This window comes from Phyllopteryx taeniolatus, chromosome 15, assembly GCF_024500385.1.
Source record: "Phyllopteryx taeniolatus isolate TA_2022b chromosome 15, UOR_Ptae_1.2, whole genome shotgun sequence".
Taxonomy (NCBI): domain Eukaryota; kingdom Metazoa; phylum Chordata; class Actinopteri; order Syngnathiformes; family Syngnathidae; genus Phyllopteryx; species Phyllopteryx taeniolatus.
The window spans coordinates 10,324,964-10,338,355 of NC_084516.1; the positions used below are offsets into that span (position 1 = coordinate 10,324,964).

General features: G+C 39.7%; 1 protein-coding gene across 3 annotated transcripts in view; it reads left to right on the top strand.

Moving 5' to 3' along the window:
- Window positions 1-13,392, top strand: part of cntfr (ciliary neurotrophic factor receptor) — a 332,427-nt gene that overhangs the window by 289,556 nt on the left and 29,479 nt on the right. For all 3 annotated transcript variants that reach the window (XM_061747260.1, XM_061747261.1, XM_061747259.1), the window contains exons 5-6: window positions 6,742-6,859; window positions 8,681-8,847. In XM_061747260.1, coding sequence (XP_061603244.1) covers window positions 6,742-6,859; window positions 8,681-8,847 — 285 coding nt within the window. The remainder of the gene's footprint in view (window positions 1-6,741; window positions 6,860-8,680; window positions 8,848-13,392) is intronic.

Below are 13,392 nucleotides of genomic sequence, written 5' to 3' on the forward strand. Positions count from 1 at the left end.
AATGGCGTCTGACCTCAAGAGCTGCTGAGGCAAACCTCTGCATCTCTTTTAAAGTTTTTTTTCCTTTCAGTTTTTAACAGTATATTACACCATGGAGCACAGTATATTTTCATCATTTGGCCATCATGCTTCAATATTGAAACAATGGTCTCATTTATCCGTCACTATGTAACTCCGGCAGTTCCCTTTTTCACATGACTTTTTCTTCACCTCTGTCTCACTTATCATCTCCTGATGCTTTTTGTTAGGTATTCATCCTTCTTTCAATCACTCATCTCCCACACAACTGTTTCCAATCGCCCCAAAGACATTCCAAGAATGTCTGGGCATCATTGTTTCGTGTAGTCTGTGTGTGAACGTGTGTCCCTTGTCAGCTATCTCTCATGTTGAGGTTCTGAGGTGGAAACAAAAAAACGGATAGGATGGGATCATGGAAAGATAAATGCTACGTAAAGAAATAAAGAAAAAAAGACTAAGAGTGCAAGAAAGAAAAGACTGCAGCCACTGTGCATAAGCACACAAAGATCTTAGCATGTTGGCTCAGGACATGTAAGGGATTAATAAAAAGATTAAAGAGTGCAGCCACAGCTTATATGCTACTCCTGTGATGGGTTGCAGAGAGCTAGAGTCAATACCACCTGCCTTTGGGTGAGAGGTGGAGTCTGTACAGAACGTTCTCATGCACATTCACACCTACTGGCAATTTGGTTTCTTCTGAAGGAATCACTTGCAAGTTTTGTTCTGTTCTTGTTCAAGTTCTGTAAAAGGGAATCACTTGGAGGGAGCTCGTACACACACCGAGTAGAACCAGCAAAGTTCAAACACATGGTGTTCTTGCTTTGATGTGACGACGCAGACCACTGATGTACATTATGCAAGATTGATGTCAGTGGAGATAAATAGCATTTGGATTTTTGGTTTCAAGCATGCTTCATCCATGAGATAGTTAAGCAGTAAATAATAAGACAGATATAGGTGCTTAGAGTTTCATTCCATTCAGGTTTAAGAGAAGCATGTTTTTTGTTTTGTTTTTTCTTCTAGTTGTATTCTCTATATACTGTATAGTCATCGATTCATAGTAGGTTGAACACAATTTATTTTACCTTTATTTATCCAGGTATGGCAATTGAGAAGAGATTAAGTTGCAATGCCGCCCTGGCAACAGACAACATCGTAAAAATAAATTCTGGGAAGAGGACAACCTTGTAAAATAATCTTCCCCATAGGAAATACAGTTGGGTGTATATTGTTCTTCTCTTCTCAGATTCTCCTTCTCTTAACAACCCCATCTTTCAAGAATAAATATCACATATCAAATATCATATCAAGAGTGAAACATTTCTTAAACACAGGTAGTCATTTGATGCTCATTGAAGTGAGCTGAGGTCTCACATGATTTGCTGATATCTTACCTGACATCGTGCATGGTGGTGGTTAAAGCTTTGGGGGGGACATTCCTTTACTAAAAATATCAGTTCAATTCTGAATCGTATAACCTTAAAAACCTTTGATTTTTAGAGCTTCCACTGTGTAACATTAAATGAACCTCAGCGTACAGACACTCCTAGAATTACGCGTAGACACACTGTTATTTCTTGTTTTGTTATTTTTCTTTTGTTGTGTTTTTGTTTTAAAAATAACTTACTTAATAACACAAATAATGACTGGATCTAATGGCTCTCCAGTGGAGGGATGAAAATATTTCAGGACAATTATATTACCTTTTGTCACGCCAGCTGGTCTGGACAAAAAGGCACCACATCGTCTCTGTGCCTCCTTTTATTACTTACTTACATATTTACTTATTTATTTTATATTGACATCATTGTTTCTCCAATTACACATGATTTAGCTAATCTAAAATGCAGTGGGGGTTGGATTGGAATCAAACGGAGACCAAAGCCATCTGTCTAAATGAGTTGTGCCTCTCGGCAGCTCAGACTCTAAAAGGATATTTGACATAAAGAAAAATAAAGCATTTATATTTCTTTCGTAACACAACATACAACACAACATCAGCTTTGACAGATGTTTTGCTTTTAGTTGAACAAAAAAAAAAAATGTACTAACGTTTGAAATTCAGCTGACTGAATGTCTTTCTGTTTGAAAGGTTGATTCATACAGATTGTTTTGTGCTTAAAATAAAAAAGAGGTATTGATGTGTAACAAGATCCTATTAAGAATTTAATGAAAATAAGTGTCTGAAGTACATCGCAACTTTAAAAGGCATCTATTGGATTTAGAATTGAGGTCAGATCTTGTGTTCAGCAGCAGTGTGGATGTCTCACACAGTCGCTGGCAAACAAGATCTTGACTCATTGCATCCGTCGCTTCTTCCATCTTCTCATTCAAAGCATATTCACACGTCGACACAATCGATTTGAATCTGAAACAAGTGGCTAAGTGCCAGTTCACTGAGAGTTTTGAATGAGACTGAGCAGTGCTCAAAGGACCTCTTATGATTTCTAGCGAAGGATGTGTGTGTCGCATGTGGCACGAGCCTAATAGAGAGCACATTCTGCAGTGTGTTTAATGTTGGAAAAGTCATGGTGTTGTTGGGCACATCGGGAGTAGTGGTGTCACGATACCAAAATTCTGACTTTAATACTATACATGCATGAAATACCTTAATACCGGTACTGAAATGATACCACGGCAAAAATCTAAAACATCAGTAAAAGCAGTGGAATGAAAACTCACAAAACAACTTCAAATACTTTATATTAATATAATATTATACAATAATAATAATATATTAATTCAAAATATGAGAATGATTTCGAAAGATAATGTATAACAGAAATTATAACATTCTTAAGTCATTTTCTAAAAAAACATGTCTGCATTATATATATATATATATATATATAATTATACATGATATAAGCTTTTAGTATGCAGTATTGTTGTGTTTGCCTTTGATTTCTTCCATTGTAAACAATACATTTGCACCCACTCAGTGGCTGCTGTTGATTGCGTACAAAGCAACGACACTCAAACAGTGGACCTCTTTGCTCCACTTGGATACTAAGTCGTTTACCCTTTTGCATTCGGGTGGAGTTTTATTCTTCTCCAACTCCCCAATTTCCAGATTGATCTGCTGACACGTTAGTGAGTGCTAATGCTAACTTGTGCTTACGCATGCTAACGCTGGTTGCAAACTGATTAGCACACCGCTAAGAGCGAGTACTAGTGAATAGTTCCAAATGATGCTTCTTGCATCTTGGTTCTCCATGAGGAAGTGGTTTCTGCACTCTGCAGCAGCTCGGCAATTTGCCATTTGCCACACACACACACACATATATATATATAATGTGCTATTTTTTACATCAGAATACCTTGGTTTGGCATTGGTATCGACATCACATGACAGAGGTGTCATCCACGTTGGGAAATTTCCATTTAATAATTATGTACAAAATATTACTTTCACTATTTCAAACTGCCTATATCGTATTTGCTGTGTGATTGTGCTTCTGCACAGATTCGACTGTGTTCAGTTTAAGTAACATTTTATCTTTTTTTTTTATTGTAATACACCTGTAACCCCTGTTAATATTAACATTTAAAAGCTGAGTGCAATCTCTTAATACTAAGATCACGATAAACCATGCTAATGTGCAAACATGCAAATATGAGTTGTTGCACATTCATTCATGTAAACATTCATAACGGTCCTCATTAGCAACATTATTAGCCATCACTGTGCCTGGCGTTATCAACTTAGCCATATTGTTCTGAGCAGCCAGGTCAGAGATGAGTGTCCCAGTTTTTCTTTTAGGTATGAGTTCCTTTTTTCAGTTAAATGGTCATTATTCTTCACCACACAGTAACAGACATTTTCACTGAATTTGAATGGGTTTGTTGCCCCTACACTACTCCTCTACACAAACAAATAGGTTTCGTTTGTGTAACCCTAATAAAAAAAAAAACCTTTTTAATCAACAAACAAGGTTCAACACAAAACCTTCTTTTTGTCAAAATTCACAACAATTGTAATGCAATTGGGATAGTTACATTTAACGTTATTGTATTGTGTCCTTGTTTTTTCTTATGTATTTTTAAATATCTGGTAAACTGTCTAAGCAGTGGTCTTGATTTGTTTCCTTTTAAATGTATGACTTTCAAGTTCTTAATAAGATGCTTCCATTGATTAGGGTTCTTTCTACAAAGCCTACAGGAATCCCTGCTGGTCCAAATCAATGTGGGTTTGCGTTTGTCTCCCTTGGCGATCAATGTGCGCGCGTGTGTGTGTGTGTGTGTGTGTGTGTGTGTGCGCGTACGTGCGTGTGCGTGTGTGTGTGTGTGCGCGTGTGTGCGTGTTTGTCTTTGTTTTCACCAGTGTATCTGACTTTAACTTTGACTGAAGCTCTCAGATGAGAGACAAATTGATCAAGATGGCCCCAATTAGTCTTTGTGATTGATTGTGTGTGATTAGATCTCCTCCCTGACACCTCATTGTTGATGCTATTGACAGGTTAATTAGTTGCTGTGGTGACTGCTTAAATACAGCTAACTGGGTGTGAGAGGGAAATAACGATATCAGAAATTACTCAGACACCCCACTGTCAGTTGTGAATTCTATCAAAACCTAAAAAAAAAAACAATAAATTACAAATTTGAAATTTAATTACATTGAATACTTCTGCAGTAAAGTATTTTAACAGTATTTATCCTGCACTTTGCCAGTGCTTTGCCACTGTAAATACAGGACAAAATAATGTGAGTGCTTTTAAAAAAAAGGAAGAGTAGGAATAATATATAGAAATATTAAAACGTTGAATAACCGCCCACCTAGAGAGTGTTTGCATCGAAAAAAGAGTGTGTACATACAGTATATAAGCCTTGACAAATGGGGAACAAAGTCTTTGTGGCAGTATAAGATAAGGTCCTCGATATTCAATTTTTGACTTCTTTTTGTTACTTTTTTCCACTCAAGGGTTTGTCTTTCTTTTTGTCTTGGTTCACTATGATTAGCATTTCTCTTAGTCTGAGTACTCTCAAACTTCAAACAGTTCTGGTTTACCAAACCAAAGTCGGTGCATTATAGTGCAGTATTAGTTTGCATAATTCATGGTCAATGCCAAAGATATACTGTAAGAAAAACATTATCCGAATATGCTTTTAATAGACAATGCTATTATTTGAGCTGTTCTTCTGCGCAGCTAATCATGCAGTTTTTCTCATGTCTTACATTCCATGACCAAATACTGTAGTTCTTACAGAGAAATGGACTCCTTCCCACTTTTTAACTCTGTTATGTAACTGAACATAATGGAGAATGATCTGTTATCAGTAGACATATCACTAAGGGTAAACACTCACTTGCACTTTATTAGGTACAGTTGCACAAGCTAATGTTATCCAATATAAGTACTGTATCAAATTGTCTGCCTTGACAACGAGGACGACAATAGAAGTGTCTGGATGTCTGCCAAGGTTGAATCAACAAAAATGTGCTCGTTTTACTATCCTTATGTTTGCAGGCCACCTCTGATTTCACTGAACACATAAAGGAAAGGGAATGCATAACTTTTATAAATTACTATTATAATGGGGCAGGGGGGAGTTTAATAATGACTCAGAAGGCAAAAATAGAAAATATATTCCTCAAATGGGGGCCACTCTTGGTGTAGTGGTTCACATAGCTGACTTTTGTGAAACTGGTGTGGGATCAGTTCTGACTAAATGCGTTGTTGATACTTGCCATATGGTTGACTGATGATCAGCCCACCGTGGACTATCTATGGTGTTGTTTCCTTTTGCCCTCACTCAATGGGGATAAATTCCAGCCCTGTGACCCTAAACAGCATAAGCTGGATCCAAAATAATAACACTTTCATGCTTGCCTTAGGTAATTTTGCTCATTTTTGATTGAAACTGTAGCAAAAGTACTCATTTGGAACCTGTTTATTATTATGGTTGGATGTTTGTTTGGATCAAACATTAAGCATTTCTCTATAGCAGTTCTTCAGCACAGCCACTAAAATAAATAAAAAAAATAGAATTTTTAATGCATATTTTCTTTGTAAACATACTTTTTATGCAATTGGATCTCATTAAACTGTGCAAGTGCTTATAATGTAGTGCCTAATGTATGTAATCTATAATATTAAAAATGTAATAATCTCTCTTATATCATGCATATACTGTACAACAACATACTGTACTGACTGTGACCAATGAAGCAGTCAAGTGTGAAATGAATTTTCCGCCACTTAAAACAGGTGAAACGGTTTGTGGATCAATTTATAGTGGCAAATAAAATTATCTTCTGTCACCACTCAAATATCTCTGCTATACGGAGGCCAGTACTATATTTTATATGTAGTGTAAATAACTCTGGGAAAAAGGGCAAAGAGCCGCAGGGAGGAAGAGGGAGTGGTAGACAAGTGTGTGCTCCACTAGCTGAGAAGAAAAGAGTTTAATCTCGAGGGAGGCCAGAGTTGGCATAACATCACTTTTTCTGGACAACCTCCCTCATTCATCTGTTACGCTCCCGCTACACTATCCTACTTTTGTTCACATACAATCTTGCCTCCGTACTCTTCTTTTCCAACTTTTCAACCAAATCCCCCCCCCACACAACTGTTCATTACTCCATCAAAATAACTGATAATGTTGTCAACTGCAAATGATGTTGATTGGAGAGCATCTTGTGTCTTACTTGCAGCCATATATGATAATTATTCTATTTGCGTCAAATAATCACCATCTATTCTGTTTTTTTTTTCACTGCAGTTTCCCCTCGGGAGCCACTAGTCTCCTGTAGATCCAATACATATCCCAAAGGCTTCTACTGCAGCTGGCACCAGCAGCACTCAACCTACATCCCCACTACTTTTGAAGTGGACGTTCAGTAAGTCATTTTGAAATTTTCTGTTAACAATTTTTTGAATAACGCATTTTGTAATGCAAGAAAATAGCTACGGCTTTTAAGAAAAAGTTTTCTTCACCTAATTTAAAACCGCAAGTGCTGTGTTTGCACTATCCCTATGATATTTCTAGTCAGTCAAGATTTTGAGGGATGTATTGTCAAAAGCAACTGAAAACTAAAGGGGCTTTTACACTGGCACGCTCTACTTTTTTTTAATTGAAAACTAATTTGTAGTATTTTGGTACTTACTGTGAGAACCGAACAGGGGGCACAGGGACATTGTTTCTGAACCCATCAACTGATTCAGACCAGAGAAAGCGAACAAGAGATGTTAATAGACCTTAAGCTGACCTGAACGCTGCAAAAAGATCAGTTTATAAAAAGGTGAATGACTGGTGAATGGAAAATGTGCTGTTTCTGGTGTAAGCAGCATGTGGGAAACCTAATAATCGCTACATCATATTACATAGATGCCCCTGAATTTGTTTATTATAATTTTTATGAATAGTTTAGGCGGCACGGTGGCCGACTGGTTAGAGCGTCAGCCTCACAGTTCTGAGGACCCGAGTTCAATCCCCGGCCCCGCCTGTGTGGAGTTTTCATGTTCTCCCCGTGCCTGCATGGGTTTTCTCCGGGCACTCCGGTTTCCTCCCACATCCCAAAAACATGCATTAATTGGAGACTCTAAATTGCCCGTAGGCATGACTGTGAGTGCGAATGGTTGTTTGTTTGTATGTGCCCTGCGATTGGCTGGCAACCAGTTCAGGGTGTACCCCGCCTCCTGCCCGATGACAGCTGGGATAGGCTCCATACGCCCACGACCCTAGTGAGGAGAAGCGGCTCAGAAAATGGATGGATGGATGAATAGTATACTGCGCTTGCTGATTAATGCTAAGCTCAGCTAGACATTTAACAAACGATGTGGTTTCTCCAACAAACGGAAAGGCTTTAATTTTCTTGGTATTTATTGAAGTTGCATACCGTGAAACTAAATTACCACAAGTACATATTGGTTACAATATTGTTGCATTAAACCGTTTGTTGAAAATGAACAGCAATAAATGTACCCAACATGTCCAGTATACATCTCAAAGGGAAATATCATTGTGTCTGATTACAGTCAAGCTAGGGCTTTCAACTAGCTAACATGCTAAACTACCCCATAAAAACATTCACAATACAAAGTTGAAGTTAAACCAGACAAATGGTAGCCAAAGCACAGCCGTGAATGGAAGAAATTGGCTGCCTGATGTTCAGCCTGTGTCTCGCACTTTTACAAACTGAAAAAATGCTTTGCTGCCACTGCCTTCTACATACCAATTTGTCCAGCCGGCAGTGACATTATACCACACAATCAAGAATACTACGCAGGTAGTTTCAAGAGGTCAAGGGAGAAAACTCCTGGAGCAATATAAAGTGACTTTGTGGGGCACTTCTGGCCCAGGAGCCTTGATTTTGACACGCTGTGGTAAATACTGTACTGTCATTCTTACATTATACTTCGTAGTTGGAGGAGACCGAAGATGTTTGTCTCCATCACCTGTTTTTTTTTCCTCGTCTTTCATCCTCCCGTCTCAAAGCATAGCTGGCGGTCCTCATTAATACTGCAAAATCGTTATGACTCTATTACAGTGATAATAAGGAGTTGAATGACTGAAAGATAATAAGGGCAATCATTTGGTCAGCCTTGTGGTGGATCTTTTTATGGGGGTTTGATCTTAACGCAATCAAGAAAATCTTTTTTGCAGCTTATTGCAACACACTTCTGTTTCTCATTTCTGTCTGTCATTTTTCTGTCTCTAGACATAACCAGCGTTCACTGGAGGTACAGAAAGATTCCATCCATAAGAATCGCTGCCATGTACGTTTTCCAGAGGTCTTCTCGATCTTCCCATACAAAGTCAACGTGACTGCAATCAACGCTTTGGGGAAAGCCTCTAACACAATCTCTTTTGAGGAGTCCACTATTGGTAAAGTATCAATCCTAAGCAAACTTAATCTTTTTTTCTATGTTGTTATTTTGATACACCACCAATTTTATTCTGTAGTACTTCTTGTCATAGCTTATCTGAACATGGCATTTTAAAACGTTTGGAACTCACTCTGCCATACAGTCCCGCTCAGTGAAGTAGCATATGTAGGTATTCATGACCAACTATGCTACATTTCCAATTTGGCACAGTCTTTGTGGGATCCTTCCCACAAAGATTTGGCAGCGAACAAAAAGACTGGAAAAAGAGAGTGTCATCTCATTGAAGATGCCAATCCCTTCCCAAATGCTGAAGCATTTGTTTGACCGCAGATGATTGATTTTATTCACTCCCTCAGGACGGTCCGTTGCATACGCATCAATGATCAATGCCTGCAAAACAAAGAAAATAGAAAATATTTGGCCAAATAAATGTCACCAAACTGAAAAGGAAATTTAGCGTTGTTTTTTCTTAGAAAATAAGCAAAGTCCATTATTTAGAAACTCACTTGCCCCCTCTCCACCACATGGTATATTCTGTACATAGGGTTTTGTGGCTGTACTTGCTATTGATGCATTTTTTATTTAAATTCAGATACTAAAAAGTATGATTTGTACTGTATTAGCTGATCATTGGGGGTTCTAAGTCGGCGGTACCAATACAGTATGGATTACGAGAGTAGATTTCTCATTGGTCTTATCCTGTCTGTTCTAGCTTTGCTGGCAATACTTGGTTTAATCCATAGTCTCCACTTTACAACAGCAATCTGTTATCTTGCTGCTGTCAGCCTTCTCTGCAATAAAATGTCTCCTTACTGGATCCAACAGACTTATGCCAAGATTTTATTGGACTAATTTAATTGGAAGTCACTGATGACATTGTGGTTTACATGCGTACCTTCTGTGCAGGCTGGATGGGTTCAATTGCCACTCATTGACGGTGTGCGAGTGTGGCTAGTTGTTTGTTTTCCGTGCCGTGATTGACTGCTGACAGTCTGCCTTTTGCTCAGATAGGCTTTCGCACCCTAAAACCCTGAGCAAGGTAAGTGGTATAGAAACAGTTCAGGGTGTTCCCCATCTCTCGCCCGCAGTTAGCTGGGATAGGCTCCAGCATACCCATGACCCTCGTGAGGATAAGCGGTATAGAAAATGGATGGATGGACGGATCTATAGCAAGGTTAGTTTGCACCTACAGGTCTTGCTACATAACTACACTAGAGCTTTTTATCCATCAGACAGTTCTGCAAAGACGTCTAAGTCTATATTCACACTGCAGGAAATGATGCTCAATTCTGACTTTTTTGTTAAATTGGATCTTTTTCTGTAGCCGTTCACATTATAAAAACAAACTTTTACCATGAACAGATTATCTCCTTTAAGTGACACGCATGCACACCAACAAGAGGTGCTGTTTATAGAAGTAAATACGGCCCCGCATGTAGGTCTCGCTTTATGCATTTGTGGCCATTTCAAGGATTTTGTGCTTGAACTGTCCAGTCTCCCCATATATTTATCACTTCCAAGGCACCTTCTCTTCAACAAAAACTATTTTCTGCTCCTTCGTCTGCCTTTTACTTGTTGCGCGCGTCTGTTTTGTCGAACAACTGTGATGGTTTTCGATTTCTGATGATTTATAGGCCAGATGAGCACGACATGAGCGGCCAGACTGCACTTGCATCGGATCCATATCCAATTTATATCCACATACTAAAGAGGACTGGGTCGGATTTGGAAAAAAATAAATAAAAATGAATTGTACCATTCATATTGACATGAAAAAAAAATCTGATACATGTCAGATTGTGTAAAACAAGATAAGCACTGTGTTAGGTTTATCACTGAGCGTCTCACTCCACCAACTTGGTGGACAAGCTGCCATAAAAAAGCTAAATTCAAACTCGTCCAGGATAGGGTATAATATTTCTATACGTTAGTCACCTGTATGGCACTAGAGTACAACCCTCCACCATGGCAGAAGAATCAGCGAGCCCATCCAGCAGGGGACCGACCATCCAGGACCCAGGGAGGTTCCGACCCTGACCGAAGTGCCCCAACCAGTCCCAAGGGGAGGGGCACGGGCAGCGGACCACCGGCCACCATCACCTACCCAGCAAGTCCCACCGCTGCCACCGCCCCCATCACCCCCAGAGAGCATGGGGACCCCAGCCACCAACAGGGCCCAACGAAGGAGCCAGCCGCCACCCAAAAAAACGGTCATTGCCCGCCAAAGCGAGTCCAAGTTAAGCGCCCGTCGTGAGTAGGGTTGGGCATCGAGAATCAAGAACCGACCGGAACCGGGACCAACGCCCAGCCCCCCGGAACTGCCCAGACCCAAAACCCTGATGCCCACAGTCGGCCCACCCTGAAGAAGAAGCGGCGATAAACAACGAAGAAGCAGCAAAAACCAACAAAGAAAGAAAAACTTAATGGGTTATTGTGAAGTTCACACAAAGGTCAGTAGGCTTGCTGCATGTGCAGTTTTGTGTAATACTGTAAAATATAAAACGATTAAAGAAATCAACATCTAATAACTATCAAAACAATCTATCTCACCCTCTTCTCTTAACTGCTGAAATAAGAAAAAAAAATTCCAAGTTACCCAGATTAAAATTAGTTTTTGGTTTAAATAATATTTAATTTATGTGACAACAATCCTTTTCTATACAGTTTAGCCAAACTTCATGGCAAATTCTGTGTAAAAATACTGGATGGGTATACCACAAAAGAAGGATTATTAAAATTCTTAGGAGACTGGCTGGAAGGCAATGAAGAGGAAATATGTTCACTTTAAGGAAGGACTGAGCACCACTTAAATAGATAAGGGAAGTGCTTCTGGCGGTTCTCAATTCTGCTGTATCCCTTCGAATAAGGTATGGGTGTGTATGGCTAATAAAACACACAGTTGCTGTGAATTTGTGTGTGTGTGTGTGTGTGTGTGTGCGTGTGAGTGTGAGTGTGAGTGAGTGAGTGAGTGAATATGTATTTTTGTGTGAATTGAGCCAATGACATGGTCTGCCAAATCCCGGACACAGGATTCATGAAAATGCTAATGCAAGCCGGATTAGCACCTTTACTGAGGCTACTTCCCTTAACTACTGGTTGATAAGAAAGTACTGTACAGTACCGCACTGCTCTTTTCTTTGCATTCTTTAACATTTCCATACATATGTCTCTACTTTTCACTTTGCTCCTATCTTGCCATTTTCTTCCCTTATGGTTGCATGTATATGCTCTCAGTGACTGTATTGTTAAAAAGTCTTATTTGGCAGTTTAACTTGTGAGTCTCATTCATTTTACGGGAAAACGAAGCATATCGTAAATAAATAAAACAATTTCTTGGTTTCTGATGCACTTATTCACTCTGGGTGGAAGTGAGGCCATTCTTGGCTGTCCTTGTACTTTCGAACACTGCTGGAATGAAATTGATGATGTGTGTGCGTGTGTATGTCAGGGGTGCATGCGTGCGTGCACATGGATGGGTTAGTCTGTCTATACATTCTGTGGCGACAGTTAATGACGGACACCTTGAGGAAGTTTCACCCTTATCAAATAAATTAAGGCTTCTACCAATTTAAGCCTTTTTACTTATAACAAATAATAATAATAATTTATTGTTAAAGTGAGGGTGGCACGGTAGAGGAAGACTGGTTAGAGTGTCTGCCTCACAGTTCTGAGGAACGGGGTTCAATCCCCGGCCCCGCCTGTGACACAGACACCAAGGCATACATTTGGAATATTTCTACAGAGTTTGTAAGATATCAAAACAGACATTTTATCTTCCATTAACAAACATCAAAGGTGTGTCCACAGGTATGCAGTTCCTCTCAACACCAGTGGGTGGCGCCTCATGTGCCTGTTTGAATATTCACCACATAGTCTACTTGGAGGGAGGGTCCCTCAACCTTTTGGTCAAGGAAGGAGTCTTTTGAAGCCAGGAATCAAGATTTGACGGGAAGCTGCTAATTTGGTTAAGGTCCACTTGACGTACACCAGGCATTCTCCTAGTGGCCGTCTCACAGCAGGGCAGCGTAGAGGAATGGGGTTATCAAGTGGTTGGGAGTCCCTGTGGCACCTCCGATTGCGGGAGCATATCCGCTACAGCAAGGCACTCGGAGACAGCAGCAGACAACTAATGCCCCCACATGAAGTTGTCTTGTAGTAGTTCAGAGACATTTTAGTGCATTAGTCTGGTTTTTGCGGTCCTTCGGTGCTCACTTCATTTCACTTCACTTCTTGTTAAGGAATGAAACCTTGTGCTTTGCAGTAACAAAATCTTTAACTTTATAGTAGGCGGCATCAAGCCACACCTCAGATATTTTCTATCTCTGCAAACGATGACAATTTATTTTTCCAATTGGCTAATTTTCAAGCTTTCAGCACTTGGGTAAAACTACTGGTCGCAGATGAGTAAAAACAGTTCCAAGTGGATGAGATCAGAAACTGATGGCAGTGCATCACAGAACAGCATGCGGCACAGCACCACCTGCTATGTTATGTGGCTTACAGTGGAGAGAGGGATAACCTCTGGCAGCTGTGCAGAGTCTGG